This window comes from Stigmatopora nigra, chromosome 8 (assembly GCF_051989575.1).
Source record: "Stigmatopora nigra isolate UIUO_SnigA chromosome 8, RoL_Snig_1.1, whole genome shotgun sequence".
Lineage (NCBI taxonomy): Eukaryota > Metazoa > Chordata > Actinopteri > Syngnathiformes > Syngnathidae > Stigmatopora > Stigmatopora nigra.
This window is the reverse complement of record NC_135515.1, coordinates 9,036,909-9,064,279: the sequence shown is the minus strand read 5'-3', so window position 1 is coordinate 9,064,279 and position 27,371 is coordinate 9,036,909. Positions and strand designations below refer to the sequence as shown.

Sequence of the window (27,371 nt, the reverse complement as noted above, 5' to 3'; positions counted from 1 at the left end):
TTCAATCCCAGTCCAGTGTAGCTATCATGTGACCTCGCAGGGAAGGGGGGTGGGGGGGCTGGACTCGCCACTCATGCAAACATTATAGCACAGTTAATGTAATGCTTTGCATACAGGCACGCGCATATAAATATTTCAGTAGCTCACATAGGCATTTACACGGTAGTGTGTGAAAAAAAAATCCTCTGGTCACATCAGTGCAATGCATAGTGTAAAGCGTTTAATCCTGTTGAGAGGTTTAAATGACACCTACTCAATTGAGATGTACATGTATATAAAATATAATGGGCAAAAGCTCTAAACATTGCTTCACTTGGCTACAAGAGGAGAATACAAAAAGTGTCCTTTTGACAGATATATAGATTTTTACCTTGATATATATCCCAAATACGTATAGGCACGTACATACGTTTACATACAGACATAAAATGAAACAGATATACATCCACAACAGTCATGAATGAGACACAACAACAAGTATAATGTAACATTCAAGGTTTAATTCAGTCTTTACATACAGAACATCAGTCAGAAATATACAGTAAACCTTTAAGGTTGTTCAGGTACAGTACAGTTTAGAATCTACAGTCCAGGAGATTTTCACAAAGAGCACAAAAGTTGTGTTTTTATATATTTGATTTAAGGTCACAGCTTTTAATTGAAGTTTGTAAAAGGTGTTGTAGACTATGGTCACAAAAACTATGCTCACATTTCAAGGGCTAGATTTATTTTTTCACCATGTATTTGTCTTATAAAACCTATGTGATGCCAAATATTGGCCAAAGTGGCGATAATTAAACCTATCACTGTAGGAGAAGCCACTTCTATCGTGTGCGTGCATGCATAATTGTGAAAAATGGCGGTCCAAGCTCATAGTAGTGCATTTGGAATATGCGGTTGAGAGAAATGCTTCATTTCCTCACTTTTATACATAGACATCTTAAATGAGAGTATTATAAGGGTTTTCAATTAATTCCATTGTGCCTGAATCTCCCACTCACTGTATTTAAGAAGTAATCACCATTGTTATCCTAAAAGATTAGTGAGCTTTGAACACTAAAATGAATCTAATCTGACCTACATTTGAAATGATACTATTTTTAAATGACGCTTTCCCTTTTCTGGTAATAAAATCTCAACTAACCATCTATTTTACTTCAAAACTGGAATGTATTTTGTGTAAAACTATGGCTTTATTAAATTTGAATTCAGTATAAAAGCCCTTGAATTCTAGAAGAGCTCCTTTGAAACTGCCAATGTAATTATGGAGGTTAAATTAGTCACATTTTCACCAACCAGTTCAGTTTAGTTCTGCTTGTGACAATAAGCCTTTGTTAGTAAAAAAAAAAACTAAATAACAATACGGTGACACATCCAACCTGCGTGTGTAATTACAGTTTTAAAAAAAAAAAATAGCAGAACAAGGACAACAATGGACAGTTTTCTACGTTTATTATTCTTGGAATTGGCGCTTTTTTTAATGATAAAAGGAACAAGTGTGTTTGTAAATAGTGAATTTATTCTGTTCACTAATTATTAGACACTGCTGCATGTCAAGCTTTGAACTTGAGATTTTATACCTAAATGGGAGGAAATTTAAAAAAATGGTTACACATTTTGATGATAGAAAAATTCTGAATTGCTTGGTGAAAACACAACTTTAGATTTTTTTTTGGATGTGGAGTAATGTGTTAGCTGATTGCACCTTTGTATTAATGACAAATGCTGATTTCCTGAGGATTCTGATTGTTGATTAGTATAGTATAAAATAGGTCAAGTTTTTGTATTGGAATTATTAACAGTCGAGGAAAAGGACACCTGATTTGTTTGTGTAAACGGGAAAATATGATTGGGCCTACATTGATGTCTGTGTTTTGGTCAAGTCTAACCTCAGTAGCACCAGTAGACCCTCAATCAATCTTTTTTTTCATTATCTTTACTACACTCCAAAAATGGCAAAGGAAAATTACTTGATATTTTCTATAAAAGTGATTTAATCTTTATTTCCTGAGTGTGTCAGACTGAAACAAAATTCCTAAATAAACCCACAGGAAATGTAGCTGTTCCAACATTTAGATATTTAAAAACTGTATCTTAATGAAATATTTGTGCTGGGATCCAAACTCTGGAATGTTTGGGTCTGGTTTGCATAACCATGATCCTCTTTACCCTGTGTTTTGCTGGATCTATTGGCTTTGTAAAGCAGAACCTCTTCAAATATATTTAAAGGTATTTTCTTATGCATCCTCAAATTGGGATTATCAAAACCTTTGGGGAATCTTTTTAGCTACAATCACTGAATTGGTATTGTGTATCTCTGTACTGTCTGAATACCTTGGTCATTTATATACACACTTGGCATTGAGACGCAAAAGCTTTGCTTTAAAAAAAGTATTTCAAAGTTATTGGAAGAAAACAGAAACATGCTTAATCTATCCATTACACATGCAGTTTAAAAAAACTAATTAAATTTTGCATATCACTTTGGCAAGGGAGGCAATATATTTTTTTTAGCTTTTTAGGGCCCTCTCCTCTTGATAATATTTGTATCTTTTGATCTTTTACATAGAAAAAAAAAACATTCCTTTTTTTGACATGTTACCACACAAAAAAAGAGCAACAGACAACAAAATGAACCCACAAGTCATAAAAAGACAAGCAAATGAGAACAAAAAAAAAGTTGCATAATTTCACATTGATAAGTAGAAAAGTAGACTGTGGAGAGTAGTGGATTGTTGGAAGAAAATTTGCCTGTTTTGGGATTTGGAGTCGATTGCCTGCAATTTGAGTGTTTGACATATTTTCCCAGTGCGGCCAAACAATGATAGGATGTCAGAAAGCCATACTGAAATTCAATGTGTGTGTCCGCCATCATCTAAAAATAGGCCTTACACCAGCACTGACCCGTGTTGTGGAGATGAGATCAGTTGTGGGTAGGGACTGTGGTAGGCGCAGCGAAGAGTACAGGACATTGGCTTGGCCTTAAGACTCAAGGTCAGTGGTAAGCCTTTTTCTGCAAGTGCAAGCAAGCTCTAACTGAGGAGGAAGCCAAGACGCAAAGTCTATTATTCGGCATTCTGGACTGTCGTGTCTGTGTATCTGCCCAGCGCGTATACAGTGGGACACATCAATCCCGAAGATGCTTGGGGGGGGCTTGGGGAGGTCTAAATCCGGGGATAATCACCTGGAAGAATCAGAGAGCTTATGACAGTAGGTGGGAGTAGAGACGAGAGATTTGATGGGGATTTTGTCGGCATCATCTTTTGTTCTTGTCGCTACAAGGCCGACTGGAGCTTGTGCTTGTTCACATGAGGATGCCATGTTGCGTTATGACACATATTTCACGGTGTAACAATAGCTCTAAGCGCGCAGTCTGGAGTTTAATGGATGTTGGACGATGGGTGTTGATTTCTGTTGCATTTAAAATGAATTGTATATGTACTGACATTATTATACCCTCAATTGGTGGCCAGCCAATCGCAGGGCACAAAGAATTGGACAACCATTCACGCTCACTCATACCTATGGGTAATTTAAGGTGTTCAACCAACTGACCCGACCTGTTTTGGAAATGTGGGAGGAATCCAAAATATCTGGAGAAAACACACACATTTTGCTAGTATCAAAATGGGTCTTAAATTGTATAATCATATGGTCTTAAAAAAGTACTGAAAAGTCTTAAATTCGGCTTGTAGAGACTCGTAACAGGGGATGCTCAATCTTAGTCTAATAAGGCTGCACACTTGCCATTTTACATGATACCGCTCCAATGAGGGACAAACTATGTGCGTGTTTTGATTTTTCTTTGGTTTTTAGCAACACTCATTCCAGGGTATGCAAATTAACATATAAATGAGACATTTGGAGATGTTTTAGTCCTATTATTCAAATTTGACACGACGAAGAAGGAACTCCAAAAAACATAGTAGAGTCATTGAAAGAAAACATTTCTACTACTACGTGTCCACAGTACACATCATCACTTACTTGTACAAGTGAAGTCAATGTTTTGTTTGATTTCTGGGTTGGTTTCTTTTGAATATGATTATTTCACTTGGTATAGATTATTAGAAATGTAAATGATTAGATTACATAATAAATAAAATGCTAATTGTACCAGGAGTTTGAAAGAAATATATTCAAGATATCTTACATGTGGTCTTTTGTTAGAAATCACCACCTGATAAAATATTTCTACAATTTTTACATAAAATAAATATCACAAAGCACCAGGCAATATTCTTGTGTGCTGAGTTTTAACATTAAGGTCCAGCCCCCCCAAAAAAATCAAGATTGCGCCACTACACGAGGCCTCCTCCTGAGAAATAGAGTAGTCAGATACTGTACTATAGATGTCTTTTTGCAATTTTATTTTAAATATGCTATAATGCATGATAAAGACTTACAACTGAAACCTCTATGTCTTGTTTCAAAGCTTTAGTTAACCAAGTGACAGGGGGGCTTTAGAGGCAAACAAATATCCATACCTACATTCATTCCTATGTGTAATTTGTATTGTATGTCAATTGAGCTAAAGTGCAGGTTTTGGAATGTGGGAATAAGCAAGCAATGGCGAAAAACCATGCAAGCCTGCAGAAAACTTTTGAATGAAGAAGCTCTCACCTACCCGCCATACCTCTCCATATACTGTCATTTCTCAATCAAAAATTCCTTCAGTCTACCACTCTCCCACTTGTCTGTTTTAAATCAAGGTGCAACATTTTCAAACGTGTTTTTTTTTCTTTCTCCAAAGCTTTCATCGTTCTCTTTTTCTAGTCTCTTACATTGCATGCATGCTGAAATCCACGCAGGAGATAAAAACTCTGGAAACAAACCACAACGTATTGGTTTACAGAGCTTGAGCATTCAACAACATTGTATCATGTCAACATGCCTTTTTCACATGGCTCACAGGCCTTCTAGTTACCTTTTTAAGCTGTGCAGCTGATTTTGAAAATGCAAATCAAGGCTTCCTATGGAAAAACAAGCACGTTAAGTTTGACGTTTGCATTTTAAATGCCAACAAATAACTTCTATAAAAGAAATAAAGTATTGCATATAACAAAATGAGTTGCACATCCTCATGAAGTCGACAAACAAAGCTCAAAATCCCTCCCCCCCTGATGCCGACAGTTTCAATAGTGAAAAAACAATAGACAAAAAATAAGAACAAACAAACATTTACACATCATACATTTGGAAAAGAAAGTGATTTCTCAAAAAATCCCACCCACACAGATAAATAAATCTATTTGAATATATTCTAAAATGGATCACCCGCGCCGTATACTTCAGCTTTTCCACGATAAATTGTTCTCTCAATGATGGCACCATTGCGTTCTTAAAATGAAAATTAGAACACATTGTGATAGACTGTAATTAATAGAATTCATTTGAAGTCCTCAGCTTTCCCGTTGTTCCCTTTTCCAACCCATCCTCATTCGCCGGATCTCCTTTCCACCATCAGCACGCTGGAATGCTGCTTGGAGGAATGTTTGGTTTGTGCTTGTGGAGAGACAAACATTTACACGCCACCTCCATGTGTTCATTAGTTCCTCTCCAGCATCTACGTAGAAGGAGAGCAACGAGGGTCATTACTGTCATCTGAAGCCCCCCTCGGGCTCCTACATAGCTGCCAACTCTGGTGTAGGAGCGAGCAATAGATAGGGAAGAGGAGTGGGGGGAAAAATGTGCTCATGGTACAAGCTATGTTTGTGTTAAAAGAAAATTTTGCCAAAAGTCAAAACATAAACACCATCGCTCTTCTTTGCTTGGCTTTGGCTGGGATGAGGGTGACGATGATCAGAAGCAGCTCTATTTCTCGCTCGGCTTCACTTTCAGCCGCAGGAGGGAACGATATAAATGACCGAGTCGTTTTGACTCTCTTCCTTCTCCATGACGTTTTCCCCAAATGTGAGGGATATCCCTCACCTAGTTTTAAACGTGCCTGCTTTTTTCCAGGTCTTCCGTTGGTTGCTTCTTTTGCGCTGTTGTTGCTCATCCTTCCACTTGTTTTTTTTTCAGTTAAGTTGACACAGTCCAGAAAAGCACCATAGGATGCGTCAAAAAACTGCGGTCGTATTCACGGATAACATAAAACAGCTCCGTTTGGTTGCTCCTTATTCGTCCCAGTGAGGATTTATCTCAGCCAGTTAGATGAAACATCGAAGGGAATAAGGAGTTAATAGTAAAAAAACAAAAAAAATTGAATGGCAGTTTGAATATCTCTCGAAAATGAGATTAAAATGCGTTCATCATAAATACAGTTTTTTATGCATTTTATTTTTAGTCTTCTGTCTCGGCTCACCGAATAACAAAGATGGACACCCGGTCATCGTTCTTTTCATCACATGAAGTAATTCACCCGGTTTGACCCTTGAAGTATCTTTCACTAAAATCATAATTACTTCATTTTCACACTTGCACATTCACCCTACTTCTCTTCCTCTATGCTACTCTTCATCCTCAGACATAGGCTGACTCACTGGACTGTGTACGCCCCAGGTTGGGCGGTTGGGACAGATGTGCCATGTCTTTCTTCCTGATCTCACAAATGGATTTCCTCCGGGCTTGGACGCCCCTGATGGCCGCTTTAATCTTGCGCCATCCCAGATGGTTGAGCTCGGCCAGGTTGAGCACCACGCAAATACCGCTCACTGCGAACATAAAAACCAGGAAAACAGTTTTCTCTGTGGGCCGTGACACGTAGCACTCCACCTCCTTCAGACATGGGTAGCGGTCACATTCAAAAATTCCAGGCACGCTGAAACCATAGAGGAAGTACTGGCCCGCCAAAAATCCAATCTCCAGTGCGTTTCGGAACACCACTTGGATGATGTAAAAACGAGAGATCCCTTCCTGTCGACGTACTTTAGAGCTCTTTCCGTGCGTCAGGCCTCGCGGGGCGTTAGGGATCTCCTTCACTTCAAGGCAATCGGGTTCTTCTTTGCCTCCGCCGCCATCGGCGCCATGTTGGACTAAAATTCCGTTAATGTTGCGGAGCTTCCGGGCTCCGTCTCTGCCGCCGTAGTCCCGCTCCATTATGGGATAGAGAAAAGAGTAGCGACGGTCTTTCTGTTTGGCTGACTGGTGGACCGAGTAGGTAATGAAGCAGAGGCTTGGCGTGCATACCAGTATGATCTGGAATACCCAGTAGCGTATGTGAGAAATAGGAAAAGCCTTGTCATAGCATGCTTGGTTGCAACCCGGCTGTAGGGTGTTACATATGAACATGGTCTGCTCGTCCTCATACACCGTCTCGCCTACGATTGCCACGATCAGAATGCGAAAGATCACAACCACCGTCAGCAGGATCCTAAAACCAAAGGGGGAAAACAGAAGAAAATCAGTCTTTTGCACATCAACTGTCTGGGTTTTAGCTATCTAATAGGGAAATAATAACAGGAGCAATAGAAAATAATTTAAAAAAAACATTAGAGAAAACAGTGTTGTAGGCTTTCAGAGAATTTACAATACAGCAGTGTTGATTTTTTTAAAGTATTTAAGCGAGTAGCAAACCACCATGTACTCATTACAACCGTGGTAAGCAGCAGCAGATTACTTACTTGCTCCATTTTCCATTTTGGAGCACATGTAGAAGGCTTACTAGGCTATAGTAGTCATATCCTCTAGCAATGGGCCTTGTGGCTCCCGAATTCAGAATAAACTTGGTACATTTGTGTATTTTCTAAATACTTTAAACATATGATGAATGGGCTCTGCGAAAATAAGTTACGGCAACAACGTCAAGTTATCTATGGTAACATTTGCAAGTAACCGGACCTGTACCGGTAACTCGGTGTAAAATCGGTTAAAGAGTCATTCATACGTCTACCAATTATGAAGCCATCTTATTTCAACTTTAGGAAAAATTATAGCTACAGATCTCATAGTGACAGTGTTGATTTTACACCCAATAATACCAGCTAACATACAACCAGAAGGTTGATTTTTTTTTCTCCATTATTTAACACAAAATAACAATATAGGGTGTCTTGTGTGGAGGCAACATAAGTGTGATCTATAAACATTGACTAAATTCAGTTACAGTAACAATCCTGCTGCAATGTGAGTAGCCAATGCTGTCAATATGCCACTGATGATTTCATTAATTCATTTTCCATACCGCTTATAGTGTCGCAGGGGGTACTGGAGCCGATCCCAGCCAACTGTGGGCAGTAGGCGGGGGACACCCTGAATTGGTTGCCGGCCAATTGCAGGGAAGCCACTGTTACTTTCATGTTTATTTTGTCTTTTGTAGGGAGAATGGCGAAGCATTCAATGTGGTTTCTCCTTTATTTTTCATCTATAATTGGAGGAAATGTTTTAAATAACTTGTCACCTCCTCTCCAACAGCTTTGTCGAAACAATTTTGGGGTAAACTCGCTCAGAAATAATGTTGCATGCATATGAATGGGATAAATACAGAACAAAACAAACAAACTCAGGATAAAGGTCAAGCAATCAGGGGCGATGGGACAGGGACTTAGAAGGATTTGCGCATCCACTAGAAGGAGTGCAGAAAAGCCAGCGGTAAAGAAAATGGGAAGCACTTTAGCCATGATAAAACGCGACATACTGTCACTCCTTGGCTATAGTTCACCCTGAAGAAAACCAGGGAAGAAAAATTGGATTCATCATTGGGATAAAACAAAATGTGTATGCATGGGCAATCCCATGAGTCATCTATGCTTTTTTTGTTCTTTTGTTTTGAGGGCAGCTGTCAGTGTTATCTTCAAAATCACTTGCCCAAAATTAAGCAGAAAGGGAGAAAAAGGGGTAGTGCAATGACTATTGTAAAATGGAGAAAGGAAACATGAGATGAGTGCAGGATGTGGTTTATAATAATACGTATATTTCTTGAGATATTCATTTATTTTATGTACCGTTTATCCTCACAAGGTTTGCAGGGGTGCAATTTTTTTCCACTCATATTTAGCAGGTTTGTTGACAACATTCTTTGTGGATGTGTCGAATGAATAGGATATTTTACTTGTCACTGTATATATGATTATCACTGAAACTATATATCTAACACGGCATTTACATTCTCAGGACAGTTTAAAATGAAAAGAATATTTGCTATCTTTGTATAAATGAGCATGTTGTGCTCACTTGCCATAATTGTATGTGTACATGCTTAATGTTACACATGAAAACATTCAAATTAGGAGCCAAATGCTAGATTTTAATCCTCTCTACTCATGTTTCCTCCATTAAATGACTTTCCTGTGTTCATGTCATCCTCATTTATTTTTCAGATGGAAGACAAAAAGCAAGTCGAAAGCAATCTCTTTGCTGTCTACTACTCGTATGTGATTGTTGGCTGTTTTGCTCCACGTGTACGGTAAGTCTAAAAACAGACCTGCATGCTTGAGTTGATTGATTGTTGCCTTAAAGTTCAAGTCCACATAAGATCAACTCACACTAATCACCGCCATTTATTTTAATGAGAATCTTGTGGATAACGTTATGATGGAGTGCTCTCATTACTCAATGTGATTTAAAGTGCACTGCATTAAATAGCCCTATCAAACTTGACCTCATTACATTAGTCATGAATTTATGAGTATTGTGTGCATGCAAGTCAATGGACTGTGACATATTAAGATTTATATGCAGGCATTGGGTTGTAAAGTTGTTTAATTGACATGTCCTGGTATATAGATTAACATCACTTATATTCTTAATTATGGGAGTAACCCATGACCCTTACTTGTTCTTTTTCCGTCTATTATGTGCGCCTTGTTTAATGCGGTGGCTTTGCCTGGCGCATATTGGCCTCTAAGGGGCAATGTGGTGCATGCGTGTAGACAACAGACATTAGTTAAAAGCCAAGAAAAGCGAAGTCACTTTTGAGTTGCGTAAAGAGAAATAGTCTTTGGGAGATTAGGCAGGAAGGATATGTGCCCGTGTTCTGTCATAATTTGCTACCCATCAAAACGTTCTCCTTTGTGGTTATGTCACTGCGCGACTCCATAATTTGTTTTACGTCCATCATTTTTGCTCACTTTTTCCGAAAGCTATCAAAAGTCAGTGACTAAAGCACTCAACACGATTTATCTGACAAGGTTCAAAGGAACTATCCAATATGTTCCCACTGAAAAGTAATTGAGTGCATCTAAAGTCACAGGAGTTTTGAGGTGAATACAATTGATACATTAATGTATTGAGTACTCAATGCATTGTTTGATAGGTTCATTGAAACCATCAAAATATGGATCCCTATAAACAGAAGCAAGAGGGTTTATTCACTCAGTCACGTTACCGCAATTAGATGATCACAACTAGTATAATGTACGCAGCTATGGAAAAAAGTGCATTTAAAATTGAATATCCACCTCATAAAATGTCGGAATATCGAGAAAAATTGAAGATTTAAAGCATAGGGCCGAGGTCAGCTTTTTCTTTTCCAAAGGATCCCATTTCTAAATAAAACATGCATTATATTGAATACTCAATACAATACAATATTGCCAAGTACATATTTGCTTACCTGCCTTGACCCAGTTATGAATTTATTGAGGTCCCTTTCCTCCTAATCCATAGTTGTTAGTTTGACATCAGACTGTCCTTGCAGCTATAACAGCTTCAACTATTCTAGGAAGTTTCAAGCTTTAGATATGTGTTTATGTGAACTGTTTGATCATTCTTTTAGAAGGAATTTGTGAGGGTACATACTGATGTTGGATGAGATGGCCCTGTTCTATGTTTCTGCTCTAATTCATACCAAAGGTGTTCTGTGAAGAGAGGTCAGGATTATGTCTGCAATTTAAATTTATTCACGCAAAAATGTATAACAGGAACAGGCGTTCAACAAATCACATTCACATAGATGCAGAAGCATGAAATTGTCCATTCAGCGTTCAAATTGTGTATTGAGAATTGTAGTGTTTACTAATGTATCTAATGTACTTCTTCATTCATTATTAAGTAGTAGTAAAATAATGTACTTAATATAGAGTAATATTGTGCATCTTAACTATGACTAAAACATTCAGTTACAAAGCAGTGCTATTAAATTTTCTTTTGTTAGGTCTGCATAATAAACACAATGGATCTGTGTATCCACATTTTGGGACATATTTCACAAACTGTTCTGCTGTTCCAGCATTTTGCGGATATTGGCTTTGAGTTTTATGTTGCCACATCAGTCAAGTGCATGCAATCACAATACTCACAGATTGATTTGCTGCATCCTTTTCCAAACAAAAAAATCCCCAGCATTGAATGCGAGTACACAAGGGATTGTGGGAAATGCTTTATAAGCAGCAAATGGAGATGTCTATGTTTAAACCCACAACAATGCAAACTATCACTTTTTAAAAATGCATTACAAATTGACCAACACCCTCAATGTGATCTAAACGGCAATTTAGATAAAAATACACACATAGGATGCACTAATTTACAAAATTGCTGCTACAGATCTGTGAGGTTTTAAAATCAATATGTTTTGCTTCTTACCCTTGAGTGCAATCTAGGAAAATAGAGCCTACTAATCTATTAATGTTGAATGTATCTAAGGGAGAATGAGTGACTGAGTAAGAGAGGAGAGGCAAATGTGAGCACTTCATGTCGTGCATACTGTAACTGGCTCTCTTGCATCTGTACGTACAAGGGAGAAGAGATATATACAAGAGAAAAGTCATATTATTAATCATTTATCAAGTAGAAGTATGTGACCTCAGCTCTGACACCGATGCTGGAACTGTTCCTGGCAGTGGGGCCTCATTCAAAAAATTGCAGTCATAGACAGAACATGACTATAGTGACATGCAGGTGTGGTTGCCAGGGGAAAAAAAGCAGTGACTTGTTTGTTTTCTATGTGTAGCTTGAATTTGTGTGCTGATCTTGAACTATCTAGTTGCTCTTTTTCATCTTAATATAATTATGCCAAGGAAAATATATCGTGCTTGTGACTAATTTCAGTTATTTTTCTTTTCCACTCAGGATAATGTTTATCCTTGCCTGCCAACAAAAGCACGCAAATAGTCCGTAAACTGAAAACAATCTGTTGAGTTATGTTGATTGACCATAATAAGAAAGTGACCTATATAGTTAAACCACGGAATTGTGTAGTTCATGCAAAAATGGGTCAATTTGTTGTTTTAGTGTGTCACAAGACAGAATAGAGGAAAAAATCAAAAGCATATAACAGTCTATGAAAGATAGATAGATGCTTCTGTGATTTTTGTGTGTCTAGTGTAGTCGGTAGGAGAAATACAGGATTACAGTTTATTTAAACATGAATCCAGGGTGAGGCACTGGCCAATGCACCTGAGGCAGCGCCAGATAACAGTTGGATTGCATTTAGTAGTGTGAAGGGGAATCTACCAATCACAGTCACTTTTTTTTAGTCTTGTATGGCACAGATGTGGATTCACAGGGCCGAGATAATCCTTTCCAGCTCATGACATGCGTCTCTCATCAAAACCACAGACCACTCATGACCCCTAAAGTGGAAGTGCTTATATCAGGGGTTAGGGGTTGGGTCTTTTACATTTTCCCCACCTGTGACGAACTAGCAAGTCTATGTGTATAATAGATGCATAATAATTAAGTTAAACAAAATGTATGTAGGGGGGAAAGCATGTGTGCCCTTGTCATGTGTTAAGAAGCTTACAGTTGAGATTATTCACAATACCACAGTGAGAGCACTAAGATCTGCACGCACAAAAACATATATTTAGTATGTCATCGTAAGCATTTGTCCAGTGTTGCCCGAATAATGTAGCCTGATCTAGAGAGAGCGAATGTAAACTATTTCAAGGGAAAAGGACATCAAATTGCGTTTTAGGGTGAAGTAGTTCCAGACAGGGATAAAAAGATTATAAAGTCACCCAAAAAAAAATCCAAGGAGGCTGAAACATCTTCTCCTTAAATTAAAACAGAAACCTGCCAATGCCAGGACAGAATGTGAAAGATCGAGGGGGGGTAGTAAGGAAACCAGCAATGGAAGAAAATCTCATCACAGAGAATGAATTATATAATACTTTCCACACGCAAACCCACTGGATGTAATCTGTGACTGGGCCAAGGGAGGATTCTTGCATTAGCTTTTTATTTTTTTATTTTATTTTAATGCCCTCAAATAGCTTTAGATCATAACTCTTGCTTACCCAGTCACCCGTTTCTCTAAAAAGTCAAAAGAGAGTTGAAGGGATTTTCTCAGGAGACTTTTAAACTCCCTCTGAATACAAGCAATACTCAGCAGGAGCGGAAACTTAACAAATAGAATTTAGTAAATGATCCGTGTTTATGTTGTGGAAATGCATTTGCACACATGGAATTAAGAGGGGGGAAAAATGTAGAAACAGTTACACTTCGTCGCTCTATACACGCATATTTGTATTCAAATGATTATATTCCAAACCCTTTGCTCCCAGCAGACGCTATTTGTTGTTCTCTTTTTGAATAATATTTTGCCTGTGTGACCACAAAGGCGTTGGAGATTATGCAAAAACATTGCAGCAACACATCTCGCAAAAGAAGCCTTGCCGTCGGCTATCTGTCATGCGACTGTATATTCATGTTTTTCTTCATTTTAAACAGGGTTCAGAAAGTCAAAGTGAAAGTTTATTTGAGTAAAATTCTGCCTTTGGAAATCAACCTTTAACCTGTTTTAATAGGCGTTTACACCAAAGATAATCATTTAAAAGATACTGGAGGTTTAATATTGTTAGTAGCGCTGAATGATACCAAAAAATGTCTAATAATGGTAATTTTATGGTTGTAGTGTAGTAAATAGCATGCCTTGATTTTACAATTTTAATCCGTTTTGCTACAAATCATTTGCCTGGGTATAAAGGATAGAATTGAAATGTGTATTGAACAGAGGACAGTACAATAATGTGGGAAAAGAATCAGAATTGGGGCAAAGTAGAGGGAGTCAATGGCAATGAGAGATAAGGAGATGCGGCTGTGGAGATGAAAAGGGAAGAAGAGCAGATGAGGTACCTTACCCAGAAACCCTATCGCAAACCAGCCCCCCTCCTCCTCCCTTCAAGCCCCTCTTCTCTCAACTTCCTTCTGCTAGTTACCAAGGTAACAGTCGATGTGCGGTAAGGAACTGAGTTGAGAGAAAAGAGTGCTGCCGACCAGTAAAGTAAACTCAAACTGCTTGATTTTTACTGAGATTCTATTGGACCAGCCACACATTGATGCTTGACAGCGATGTACTAGAAATTACTTTGAAGATTTCGAAGGGGAAAATAGGCCCCATTGCCCTGCTTTCACGTCATACATAATTTATTTGGAAAGCTTGCTGGGAACTTAAAAATGAGGCAACTTAAAGATAATGATGCTCATTTCGTGAGAGAATTGAATTTATAGTCAGAGATTTTCCTCAGATGGCAGCTCTTGGTGTAAAAGCTTTTCAGTGTAGGTGGACTTATTAATCCGTCTTAGATTCCCACCTTTAACCTCCATCAATACCTGCTTTTTTTCCTCTGCTAATCCTCCTTTGCCATACAAACCCAATGTCCTCTCCCCATTTTGCCATTCGTACTCTTTTTGCTTCTGATTGGTTCTTTTGTGAAATTGCCCGCATCAAACTGCTTTGTCTTCTTAGAATTAATTAAATTCAAATGAATTGTTTAAACATTGTACACTTGGGGAGCCGCATGACGATTTGTTTGGAGCCAAGTGTAGCTGATAGACAGTCGGGAAGCTCGACATACTTGGAGCTTACGACGTCCAACTTCAAAAATGGTGTTATTACGTGAGCTCAGATTACTGCCTGTCGAGGAAGTTTGGCGCAGGTTCTTGGGTCTTAACTTTTACTGCGTTACTGTGTATTGACAAACAGGAAATATTACGCTTATAGTAAATGGTATATCCCTAGTGAAAAATGATGTGGTCAGAAAGTGAATAATGGGTGACCCCCCTTGTTTTCACACTGCACACCGCATATATAATCATTGTTAAGCACATTCAAGCAACAATATTACTTTAAGATGATTTGTGGAAACTATAGATTTTGTCGAAAATTGCCTTGGCAACACGGTCATCTGAAATGGTAGGAAATGGGAAATAGGTCTTTTTAACAACCCCCAGTACACCCAATCCAATTAATCATCCTCTAAAAGCACATACTTGGCTTATTTTGCATTTTTTGGAGGGTTTTTTTTTTGCGTAAATTAGAGGAAAGTTCCATTAGTGTTTTTTGTAAAATGGCAATGGAAATATATAGTCCAGCAGTTAGCATAAATCCTTTGTTGTTAAAAGAGTTGCTTGAGTCCTACTTTTAGGATATTATTAATGGCAAAAACATCCAAATGTGATGCCACTATAAAGTGGATTACAGTATTCATTTTTACACGAAATGTTATTTGAGGCCCAAAGCGATCTGTCCCTAAGAATCCTCATACTCATGTGAGAAGGTTCTGCAAGGTCTGGACTTGTAATGACACTGGAACTTCTACCCGTTCTGTTTGTACCAGAGGTCACAGGTGACTTTTCTTGGCGTGCAAACTTAGACTGCACATCCATGAAGGGAATGGCAGTAAGAATAGCATTCATTATCTTTAAGCGACAGTCTGTTTATCAGTCCCCCGCTCCAAAGAGCTCTTGTTTCGAAAGCATTCCTCTTTGAAATGTCTTGTGCAGAAACATAGAAGATCATGTTGAGAGGAGGGTTGTTTCCAAAAATAAATTGTGAACATTTCTGATGAAGCATGTCATCCTTGAAAAGTGTCAAATGAGAGAAAGCACACTTCTTTGCCTTGTCACATTGACATTATAAAAAATCACAGGATTAAAACAGCATGTTGGCAAATTCTAAGCATCACATTAGCTATTATACTTCTCTTGAGGAGGAGGGGAGCAACATACTTATCAGAGAAGGGGAGCGGGGGGGGGGGGGGGGGGCTATGTCTAAAAGATGGTCCCATGCATGACCAAGCAATCAGCACCAATGGCAGACAGGAGAGACTCAACATTTTGCAAACATATGTGACTAGTCAGAAAACCACATAGCACAATTAATAGCTACAAAAAATTTAGATTACATAATACTTGGAAGGGAGAAAAATATTTCAATAAAACACATCATGGTTAACAAAATTGCTCATAGCGTGAATGTGTTTGTGACATGTTAAAATGTTCAGATAAGAAAAAAAAACATTGGTTATTTTCTAGTGTAAATGGAGGGTATAACATGTTACTTATAGGCATGGTTGGCTCATAAAAAATGATAAAAACAAGTTTTTTGCCTTGAGGAACCGTTCAAATGATATAAATATGATCATGCTGAGTTAAAAGTTATCTTCTGAGAGACCAATTTGGCAATCAGTGAGGCTTTAGCAATTCTTTTTGTAGGATTCAAGATTGCTTGATAGTAGCGTGATTAAGACGGGTCGAATGAAGTTCCACTGCCTTTGCAGAATCGGCTTTAGCGGCGGGGCATTCATTAATCCACCTTTCATACCAAAACATGGCATACAAGCGAGCCTCTTCCGCACATACATTCAGACATGGCGCTCGTGTGCTGGGATTTTTAATGCTCTCTCTCTCCCACATTTGACAGAGCGCATTAAAAACCGCCCTGCCACGCGGAAATTGACATGCCAGGGGATGAATATGGTATGTTTTCATCCATCTACAGTTCGCTTCCAACTTCTGTTACGCCTTATTATGTACTGTCAGATGTCATTGGGGATGCATTATTTTACTACGGCTGGCTAGCTTTCTAATCTTGACCATGACTGCCATGATAAATGTTTTGACAATATAAACATGGGCAACCCAACAACCCTCACGCTTTCTCATGATTAACTTACCCAGCAGTTTTATTCCACTGTAGTCTGAAAAAAGGACTGCCATTGGGAACATAGAGTAAACATAGCTTTACATGGCAAAATATAAAGACTGATTTTTGATTGGACAGAGACTAAAAGAATGATGTAATTTGTACATCTGGAAGATTTTGCAGTCAATATAAACATTTTAAATGGAGAAATTTGGTGATCTGGAATAATTATAAACAATGTAACTGACAAATCCTCTGTTGTAATTGTCGGTCAGTGCAGTTATGATTTACACCAGAACAGATCATAGCTAAAATGTATTTTTTTGTGTTATTTACAGAAAAAAAACATTTACTTATGCACATTGTAGATTTTCTCCGGGAATGCCTTTGCTGTGGTTTATCAATAGCTCATAGTTGACATCAGGTCATCCGATTCAAGCTATATTCCAGCATACACACACATGCATAAGCCCACAGGGATGTTCCAGGGCTTGAGGCCAGTGACAGAAGGAGTGAGGTGGCTGCTCCCTCTCCTGCTGGCAGACTTTTGTCCTGCATGGCCACCTTCATCCTAACATGCATCCACACAGACACGCATGCATGCTTTACAACTAAATGTATAGAAGAACCTAGTGTACTTTGTCCCAAAACATCGTTTTTTTACAATCTTACAATGTAAGAGCACCCTCTTTATTTTCCTCCACGTGACAAAAAAATACGTTTTAATCACAGAAAAACAACTTCACCCAGATGTTGCAGGACGTCACAAAGCCGATTGTGTCTGGCATTGACAATTTCACCCGATCCCCTCAGAGGATGATAAAGCTAAATTCCATACAACCTGATATACTTATTTTAGCATTGCACACAATGTCTGGCATGATAAATAAATACATTTAAAACAAATTATAGATAATTATAAACATAATTTAAAAAATATAATTACAGACAATACAGCATACACACTTCTACAATCTAATGTAATTCAAAGTGATTTTTTTTTAAAAATGTCTGCTTGAAATTTAATTGTTGTGCATCTGAGCTAAATCAAAGTTATGAAAGCTGTTTGAAACACACATTGGGATTTTGTCAAAATCCATTCATAATCTTAATTCGAATGACAAAAATCACGTTGAAATGAATGGAGATGTCACATTACAGGCTAAAGAATAACACCAAAAAATATTTTAACAGGTTTTAACTTTTATTTCTAAAAGCAGAATGAAAATAAATCATTTTTTAACTTAAGTGTAGTGTAAGATTAAATGTTTGCATAATCATCTTCTGGGTTTGGGATTTTGACAGTCCTAAAACCAAAATGAATTAGAGGAGTCTTAAAAAAATGTGACTAATTCCACTACAAACTAGTCAGACAAAAAGCCTTTTCAATCCATTGTGAATAAGGGACAAACATAGCAACTACCTAATGATTAACTCCACACACAATCAAATCCTCTTTCATTTTTCTTAAATAATTGAAAGAAATTCCAAAATTGCTGCTGATTATTATTAATAAGATGGTCACTTATGACACACTTACACATTTAAATATGTTATGTATAACTGTCTGAAGAACATCTTTTTATTCTTTTGTCCATAATCTAAATATATAACAGTAACATCTATATTACCATTATAGATCATAACACATTGAAGTAAGAAATTAGAAATCAGAAGAAATAAATTGACAATTTGGAGTAATTTTATGTGATGTCTATAGTTCCACTTAATGTAATAGCAAATGGAGGGAAGAGCCGTATTTTTTATTGTAAAGAATATTTGATAACGCTGTACGCCAGGGTCGCCGTTAAGATAAAAATTGTTGCTGTTACCTTGGCAACAGATTAGGATGGGATCAAGTCAGAGTAAAAATAGAAACATGGCCACCTAAAATAGACTTGCTAAATCTGCTTCTGAGAGCTCATTCACTGTAGATCAATGGCACACGTGACGAGCACAAGACATGACATGATATGTCACCATGGAAACATAAAAGCCTTTGGGTTCTTTGGTTCTGCCTGTAAGGTCCAAATTAATGTTAGAGCAGGCGAAAGAGCAGCAGTAAAGAAGAAGAGCAAAAGCCTGCGAGGCAAAGGGAGGTAGGGGGAGGGGGAGGGAGGGAGTCGATGGAGGGAAACACAGAGAGAAATGATGGGCGTAATCCAGATTAAAAACTGTGGGTTTTGGACAATCCCGAGTAAGGAGTGTTGCCTTCATGCCAACTCCCCACCCACCCACTGTGGCTTTCCTGTGCCAAAGTCCAACTCAAATCAGCCGAGAGCCTCTGTGACACAAACGTTCATCCCAAAAGCAAGTATCTTCATCTCCCAGCAGCACTTAGCTCTAAAAGATTAATGATTTTTTTTTTTTACTTTTTTAATTTGGACACATCTATATAAAGCATCAAGCAAACTACAACGTATGTATGTACAGATTAGAAAAGGTAGACCGTGTGAGGTATGCGTTGGGATGGAAAATGGCGCCTTGTGTACCAAAAGCAATTGATTTTTATTTCTGTGCCTTTTTGGGAAATTACTTTTATTTTATTTATTTTTTTCAAGATTCTGGTTTGCTAATGTATGCACACATTATAGCGCTTTAGCCTTTTGCACCAAACCGCCAGATATTACATTTCCATAGCTGTGTTTAGATCATTACACTATTTTCTTGAAAAAAAATGTATGGCAAGTGATAGGCAATTTAAATTGAATCATGTTCAATTACATGATTCATTAAAATACTCAGTATTAAATAGCCCAACATCTCCAACCTACCACAACATATCCAATTAAAAATATATCAAACTATTCAACCTAACTTTTGGAAACCAAAACATATACGATGTCTCATTAAAGCAGTGTTGGATCAAAATGCATTCCATAATTGGCCAGGAGTGATAATTTAACATATTGCCCACAGTCAAAACACACTCTTGCAACTTTGCTGCTTAAATGAAGCTTGCTAATGGGAATTGGTGTGTATTGTTGTGAAGATATATTGGGGTGTGTGTGTGTGTTGAGTGTGAATGAGAGAGAAAGAGAGAGAGAGCGACAGAGAGAGAGAGAGAGAGAGAGAGAGAGAGAGAGAATGTCTTCATCCACATTTGCCCCCGAGAAATGAGTAAATATAGTAACCACGCTGTTACTTTGCGTACGTGCACGACAGCATCACTTGTATATTTGGATGACCATCTGGTTGTGTGAGTAACACAGGGGGGAAGTTAGGGGACAGGGGGTGCAGAGAAGCGGGTGGCTCATTTGAGTTTATTGGTCCTGGCTGAGATTGTCTTTGTTTTCGTAGAGCGAAAGGTCTTAAGGGCGTACTCGCCACTTTTTGGTCATGTTGACTCAATCACACTGTGTAGAAGTTGATACTTTCTCTGATGATATTGCCACACACAAAGTGAGATGTGCTCTAGCTTACCCACATAATTCATTCATGCATCAACCATTTATCCCCACAAAAAGTTGCGGGGGTCACTGGAGTCTATCCAGTGTGCACCAGGCGTGGGCATCCTTAACCAGCCAAAAGCAATTTAGAGTGTACTACCAGCTTAAAATGCATGCTTTTGGAATGTGGGAGGAAACCGGAGTACCCTTAGAAAAGCCACGCAAGCCTGGGGGGAACATGCAAACTGCACTCAGTGAGGAATAACCTGGGATCTAACCATCGACCCTTTATAAAGTTGAATTGTACATTTGTAGTATGAAACATACGTACACACAGTTGTAAGAATCCTCAATATATATTTCTAAAATGATATATATGGGTGGAATAGATCATTTTTACTTGCTCGTTTCTTTAGTGTATTGCAACATGCATATCATAGCCCAACTTTGTATTGAAAAATAGAAGTTTTCATTATAAGCCTTGTTTAGAGTTTTGCTATCTTCTTAGGGACAAAGAAGTTAGCCAATAGTCAACCAGTTCAATATGAATTGTTTTTCATGGTGGTGTCTGCAAATAGCAATTTATCGTTTGAAAATTTAGCAAGCTGATTCATCATCTTGATATCCAATGTGAACAGAATTTGTTTAAGTCTTAAACCATCGTTTCCTAAATATAACTCCACTCATTAGTCAAGAAAGGCACAAAGCAGAGTCCTGGTCGCCTGATTTGGAGAGTATACAGATAAAGATGTATTCAATACCCCAGGAAATGTGTTGAGTAGGGGAAAGAAGTACTACTATACTATTCAAGTGTCTTTTGTCCACTGAATTTGAATAGAACCATCGCAAAATTATATCCTACGGAAGTAATTTATTCTATAATTAAATAGTTCTACATGCCTTTTATATAGCAACTCAACCATATCATATTTTTTAAATTTCTACCTCTGTATTCATTCATAGGTTGACCTAACGTCTGAGTATTACCAAAACAATGACCTGGTAGGTCTTAATTCTAAACCTATAAGCCTTGCTAAGTCATCCTCAAGGAGAAAGCTTCTCTTGGAAGGTAAACTTTGACCGCTTGCTTTTGTCTCTATTCATTCATCTCTTCTATGCACATACTATAATAACACTATAACAAAAGTTCATGTGTTCGGGTGTTCTTATCCCTTCTATAAAAACTGCAATCCCGTATAATGCTTTTCCTATAGCGACCAGTCGAAATTTGCATTGATTAATCCATCATTCGCGTCATCACCAAGAGAACTCTGACTTTAGCATTCTGTATCTGAACCGAAGATGTTAGAGATATTGAAAAAGACAGACATAGATAAGACTAAAGTAGTACTCTATTTTTGGACTCTTGTGTCTCTGAGTTGGATTTTGTGCTTCATTATTTTATCAAAGGCTGCCTATTTTTTAAAAAGCACAGTCTCTATACAACATTTATTTCAGCACAACTACAATAAATGTCGCCTTTGTAAATAAAAAAAACTACAAAATAATCAGGAATACAGCATACTAAGTCGTACAAATGGTTTATTTCATCAGAAAACAAACATACTATAAATAATAATAATAACAAAATGGATAACATTTGTTCATGTAGCATATGAACAATTATACAACATGTCACTCCAAATCCCTACATAATAAATATAGATTTTTATCTTCATCATTCAACAAACTCTGAAAGTAGATGGCAAGCATAGAAACCCATTGTGTTTTTTCTTCCAGAAAAGTCCCATAATTCTCATTATATCTTGTACTGTAAGATTTTAATGAAGAAAGATTGTTGTCCAAAACCTCTTGTATATCGAAATTAATAATGAGGACGATAGTACTAGGTACCTCTTGTCGTGTGATACATAAATAAATAATATCGAAATGTCTGGAAAAACCTCCACATTTGAAAGCAAGACATCTTTCTTGATTGCTTTTTTTATCGAAATTCAGGCATTTCTATTCGTAGTTTTTCATTCCAGAATTTAATTTAGCAAATGACCAGTAGTAGTGGGAACTCAACTATTGTAGGAAATACACTAATGGCGTAGTAGATACAGTACAAGTGCCCTTCCACCAATGATTCATAATTCCCCTGTGGAACACATTCGGTCATTTTAATAACCAGCTTGTTACAGCAGCACAGTAAAGGCAGTGACATTACATCCCATGGCTCCCTAAGGGTTGTTATATATGGATGGTGGACATGTGAAAGCAGAAAAACAGTCAGGGATGAGAAGAACAAGAGGCGAGGGTCTCACTTGGTCTGCTTTAAGTGTCAATTCTTTATAACTACTACTCGAGGGAATTGGACAAGAGCAAAGCCATGGCGACAGCCTATTCCTGCTACCTTGCCTTTCCTTTTCACCGTTTCTCTTCACACATTATCCAGATCAGCTTCCTGCCATCCAAACATAATCATCCATCACCTGCACGGATGTTATGAGTGCTTCGGAGGGATTTGCTGAACAAAAGCATGTAATGATCTAAAGGTCATGTGACAACAGCTGCGTCCGTCCACAAACACACACACACACACACACAACACACACACACACACACAGGCACACAGGCACATGTAAACACCTCCCGCTGATTAATATTGGTTTAGGTTGGTGTGGCAGAGTACTGCTAAAAGAGGACATGCGACCTAAGCACACACACACAAATGCACACGTGCTTTCCTAGATGGATGATTTTACCTGAGTGACGAAGCCCATTTCATTCAGTCATATCAAAATTGCCGAAAGCGTAAGTGCATGACATGATAGAAAAAACTAAAAAAGCATCTTATGGGAAGAAAGGCAGAAAGGACAGACACACTTTTGATCAACTGAACAAAAGTGGACCAAAAAAAAAAGAAGACACAAATAGACTTCTGTCATCAGCATTTCTCTTTCATGTCCTCAAACTCCTGCTTCATAATGGACATTATTAAATGTTGATTTTGGTTCCTAGAATTCAATCTGGATATCATTATTGTCCCAGAAAAAGTACTTTTACTTCAAAATTTAGATGTAGCCTTTCCCTATATCTTGACTTGATGATGATTACATTATCCCAAATGGGAATATAATGAAGAATTGACAAGCAGCCAATCCAATTATGATCAACTTGAGTAACTCACGCCTGATTGTTGACAAAGTTAACTATTCATTTTTCCCCTCAAATCATGTTATTTCAACATGTATAGTATTTGTTAACATTAAAATTAGTTAGGCCTTTTGGAAAACAAAAATATAGCTATGTTTATTCTCAAAATGTACTTTTAAAATACTGAGAGATGTTAAAAAATGTAGTTTATACGTTATACATTATATTTTTCCATTTACGGAAACAAATGTGAAACAATGCTGGAAGTTATAAAGATTTCATCGTTATATTTTTTAAAATATAATATTAGTGTACAGTTTGTATTGTGTTTTCTGGCCTTATGATGTAAAATGGAGGTAACTTGTCACCCTTATATGATTTCTTTATATTCCAAGTGCATCATTTATTCACCTCATATTCTGTACTTGCCGTGACCCCTGAGTATTTGGCAGGTAAATGGACAAGCCCAAAGACAATTTTATTGAGTGTCACATCTTCTATTAAGTCCCACTTCCTGTACCATTAGTGAAAATCAATATCAGTTGAGTGGAAGGACACTTTTGTATACTTAGCAGTACTACATTGAGCAATATAGTTGCTGGCAAATGAGACTTGGGCCAGTGGGAGCAAGACTACAGAGACATTGTGAGTAATGTGTTGACAGCGGTTAGGCCCAGAACGATTAGTATCTGCAATGGCTCTGTGTACCGACTAGAACAAAGTCCCAGTGTTTGTCACATGGTCCCGTGGAAGTCGATTTACTTCTGGACCACAGCCAGTAATGGCAGACATAAATCATGGGTTACAGGTGAATACACAATACACACTCTCCTCTCTCTCTTACACACAGACTCACAGGAACACACGCTCAAGAAAACCATGAGGAGAAACCAATTTCAGCTTAAGTAAATACAACACATTGAAGCTCATGTTATATACAGCAGTGTGATGAAGTCACAAGACACATGTACACTCTCTACACAGTTTTCTCCTATTAGGACGTGTTATATAGTGCATGATACGTGGTGTTGCCTTGGATGATATGAAGAGAGACATGACGCCACCTTCCTAAAAAGTGTTTCTGCACACCACCATCTTCATTGACCAATGAATTGGGTAAAATCAGAGTATCTTGTTTTTAAGGTTCAGGGAGCAAAATTATCACTGATGGATGACATTAAATGGTTTTCATCAGCCAGATGCAGCAAAAGGGATATTTAATCTCCTAGGACCTGGTGTCCACATTTGTGGCCATCACATTTATGGTTGTCAAAGACTACAGTGTTAAATTTTGGACTAAAGGGGCCTGGCGTCCACTTATGATGTGGACATCATTTTTCTCAGAAACTATATCTTGTAAAAATATAATACCCTATAGTTAAAAAAATAAATAAACGTGGAGAATAGATTTGAAAGGACAATACGTATTTTCCATTCACATTATTCTCAATACAGTTTTCCACTCTTCTTCAACGTAACATCCCAGCTGTCTGGGCGACAAAAATAAACCGCAGAAGATTATGTCCGGAATTTTGCCTGTGGATGTCCTCGGCGCCCCGCTGAGGTCACGACACACACATCGCACCATCTCGTGACGAGACAGTCCTCTTGGCTATTTCCCAACGCCCCGCAGAGAGTAGCCATGTGTCTGTCTGCTAGTCTGTGAATAAGTGCTCCCTTTGCCCTCACCTATCTCTTTCTCCATCACTGTGTCAACTCGACCTTTCACTCTCTCTTTTTCTTTTGAAATTTGCTTTTTAACAACTCCTGCCTTAAAACTCAGTCTTTCAGCCCCTCTTGCAGGAAGTTCAACAACTTCACACTCAAAAGCAAATTTAAAGGCAACTAATCTGTTGTCAAATGACGTTTCCTTCTCATCTCATTTTCTCAACCGCTTTATCTTCGCAGGGGGTGCTGAAGCCTATCCTAGCTGACTTGGGGCCACACCCTGAATCGGTGGCCAGCTATTCGCAGCTCATGAGGAGACGGGTAAGTATTCACACACACACTCATACCTAGGGGCAATTTAGAGTCTCCAATCAGCCTACCATGCATGTTTTTGGAATGTGGGAAAAAAACGGAGTACCTGGAGAAAACCCACGAAAGCCCAGGAGAGAACATTCAAACTCCACACAGGTGAACCGACCTGAATTCAAACCCAGGACCCCCCAGAGCTGTGAGGCCAACTCGCTAGCCACTCATCCACCAAGCCGCAGGAGAATAATTAAAATAATCAAATATGTTAATGGGATGTAAACCAGGGGTTACATCATACAACATGTGTGCCTATTTGATGAGAACATTTTGCACTTTGAGGAGAATACTCATCTTCCACCCATCGTTTAATTCATAAAACGCCCTGCATGTAATCACTTAATAATTCAACATTTGCTCTAAACAGGTTGAGTCGGTACACTTTTTGCGACGAGGGGCTCATTTAAAGTGCTAATTAATACACGCTCGCACTAAATACATGATGAGGCTGCATTTTTTTTTCTTAAAGCAATATGTCCCGAGAAAACCCCAAAGTCAGGAATACTCTTAAGTCCCTGACTAGTTGTAAAATCGTGTTTTAGTATACTGACTACTGAGCGGATGTGCCTGTGGGGCTAAAGCACTCATGAATAATTTCCCCTTCTGTGGCCTGCAAGAACGAGTTATTCAAAGTAGAAAACAAGACATCGCATCATGTAGACGAATGCATAAATCATAACTAGCCTGACCCTACTCAAGCGACTCGTTTTTATTTATATTTAGAAATGACATAATCAAGTGACTGGAAAACGGGGACAACTGTGCAAAGGAGGAGGATGACGAGAGCAGAGAATGTGAATGAAGGCCGTGGACTCTACAAGCGAGATGTCCTCACGCCGCCCATCTAGTCGCGATAGCCAAAGCCTCTGCGTGGGCTAATAGTGTCTCTCCTGTTTGCCTAAATCTTCCATCGTGTCACTCAGGGGGATTAAAGAAGCTAAAGCCCCCCCTGGCTCTGCCAACAGCCCCTCTGGACCAGGAATCACTTAACAGGGAAGCGGGACTGGATTCCCGCCTAGGACATGCAACAAGTAGGCTTGCAATTGAAAGCGTTACACGCTAGTGCCAATATGACTTTGTGTGTATGGACTCACCTTCCTATCATGGTAGAGTGCTGCTGCACGGCAGCCTCCAAGAGGCGCTCCAGGATGGTCCATTCTCCCATGGTTGCACTTTGGAGGCATCCACTGGGGAACGGGACGATAAGGCTGACCCTCGACCTTTGCCCAGGCAACAGTGATGGTCTTTCCTTCCCTTTATCACGTCCGCTAGAGGCTAAAAATAAGAAAGAGAGAGCACTTGAAGATGATGTTGGGATTCTGAAAGTGTCTTATAGCCTTATATTGACCTTAGAATGAAGGCATTAATAACCTGAATTGATTTTAGTACTGTTTTTTTTAATGAATGACTGGATTAAGAAACGATGTGTATCCGCCATTCTTACCTGCTGTCCACGAGGGTCTTCACGCTCGACTTCGAGGGGCACCTGTTTGCGGCAAGCACACACACTCAGTCTCCTGACGGCTCTCAAGTCGCTTCCCCAATTAGTGCCAGCGTGTTTCCATCTCCCAAACACTAACGCTCTTCCTCCATACACTCAACGAGAGCAGCTTCTCACAACACCGGGGTCATGTCCACACGCTCACAAGAGCCTGAATGAAAAGAGACGTGCATCTCTCTCCCATCCTCTTCATTGTCTTTTGCTCTGGTCCAAGCTCGAGTGAGCCCTTCTCCTCCTTTTCCCCCTTCTCGTGGTTCAAGCAGCGTTGAAGAAGAGCATCGCCCTCCTGCTCCCTTCCGCCGACGTTCTCCTCCTCCTCCGCCGCCGCTTCTGCCCTCTCCGCTGGAAGTCGAGCGAGAGTCGCTTTGCTGGTTTCTCCTCTCCTCCTCAACCAACTCACTGGTTCTCTTTGTGTGTTGTCACCTAAGAAGAGGCAAACCCTCCTTCCTTCTCTTCACCTCATCATTTTCTCCTTCTCACTTGGTTACACTGTATGTTGTCTCCACCTGCCTCTCACGCTCTCTTGCTCTCACAGATAGTAGGCAGCCAGACCGAGCGTGTGTCTAGAGGATTACAGAAAGGATTCATCTCGCTGCTC

General features: G+C 38.7%; 2 protein-coding genes across 5 annotated transcripts in view; one reads left to right on the top strand and one right to left on the bottom strand.

The window, feature by feature from the left end:
- LOC144200491 (uncharacterized) overlaps positions 1-27,371 on the top strand; it is a 41,363-nt gene extending 13,992 nt beyond the window's left edge. For 2 of the 4 annotated variants that reach the window (XR_013327122.1, XR_013327120.1), the window contains exons 4-7: positions 9,261-9,346; positions 21,103-21,208; positions 25,147-25,227; positions 25,996-27,371. Coding sequence is in view for 1 of the 4 variants with exons in the window: in XM_077722696.1 (XP_077578822.1) it covers positions 9,261-9,346; positions 25,147-25,227; positions 25,996-26,001 (173 nt within the window). In the remaining 3 variants the exon portion in view is untranslated. The remainder of the gene's footprint in view (positions 1-9,260; positions 9,347-21,102; positions 21,209-25,146; positions 25,228-25,995) is intronic. The other 2 variants (XR_013327121.1, XM_077722696.1) reach the window with 1 other exon arrangement.
- On the bottom strand, positions 481-27,363 carry gjd1b (gap junction protein delta 1b). The gene is made up of 3 exons (XM_077722695.1): positions 26,717-27,363; positions 26,367-26,547; positions 481-7,315 (listed from the first exon to the last, which is right to left on the bottom strand). The coding sequence occupies exons 2-3, from the start codon at positions 26,435-26,437 to the stop codon at positions 6,466-6,468; spliced, it is 921 nt and encodes a 306-aa protein (XP_077578821.1). The 5' UTR covers positions 26,438-26,547; positions 26,717-27,363; the 3' UTR covers positions 481-6,465.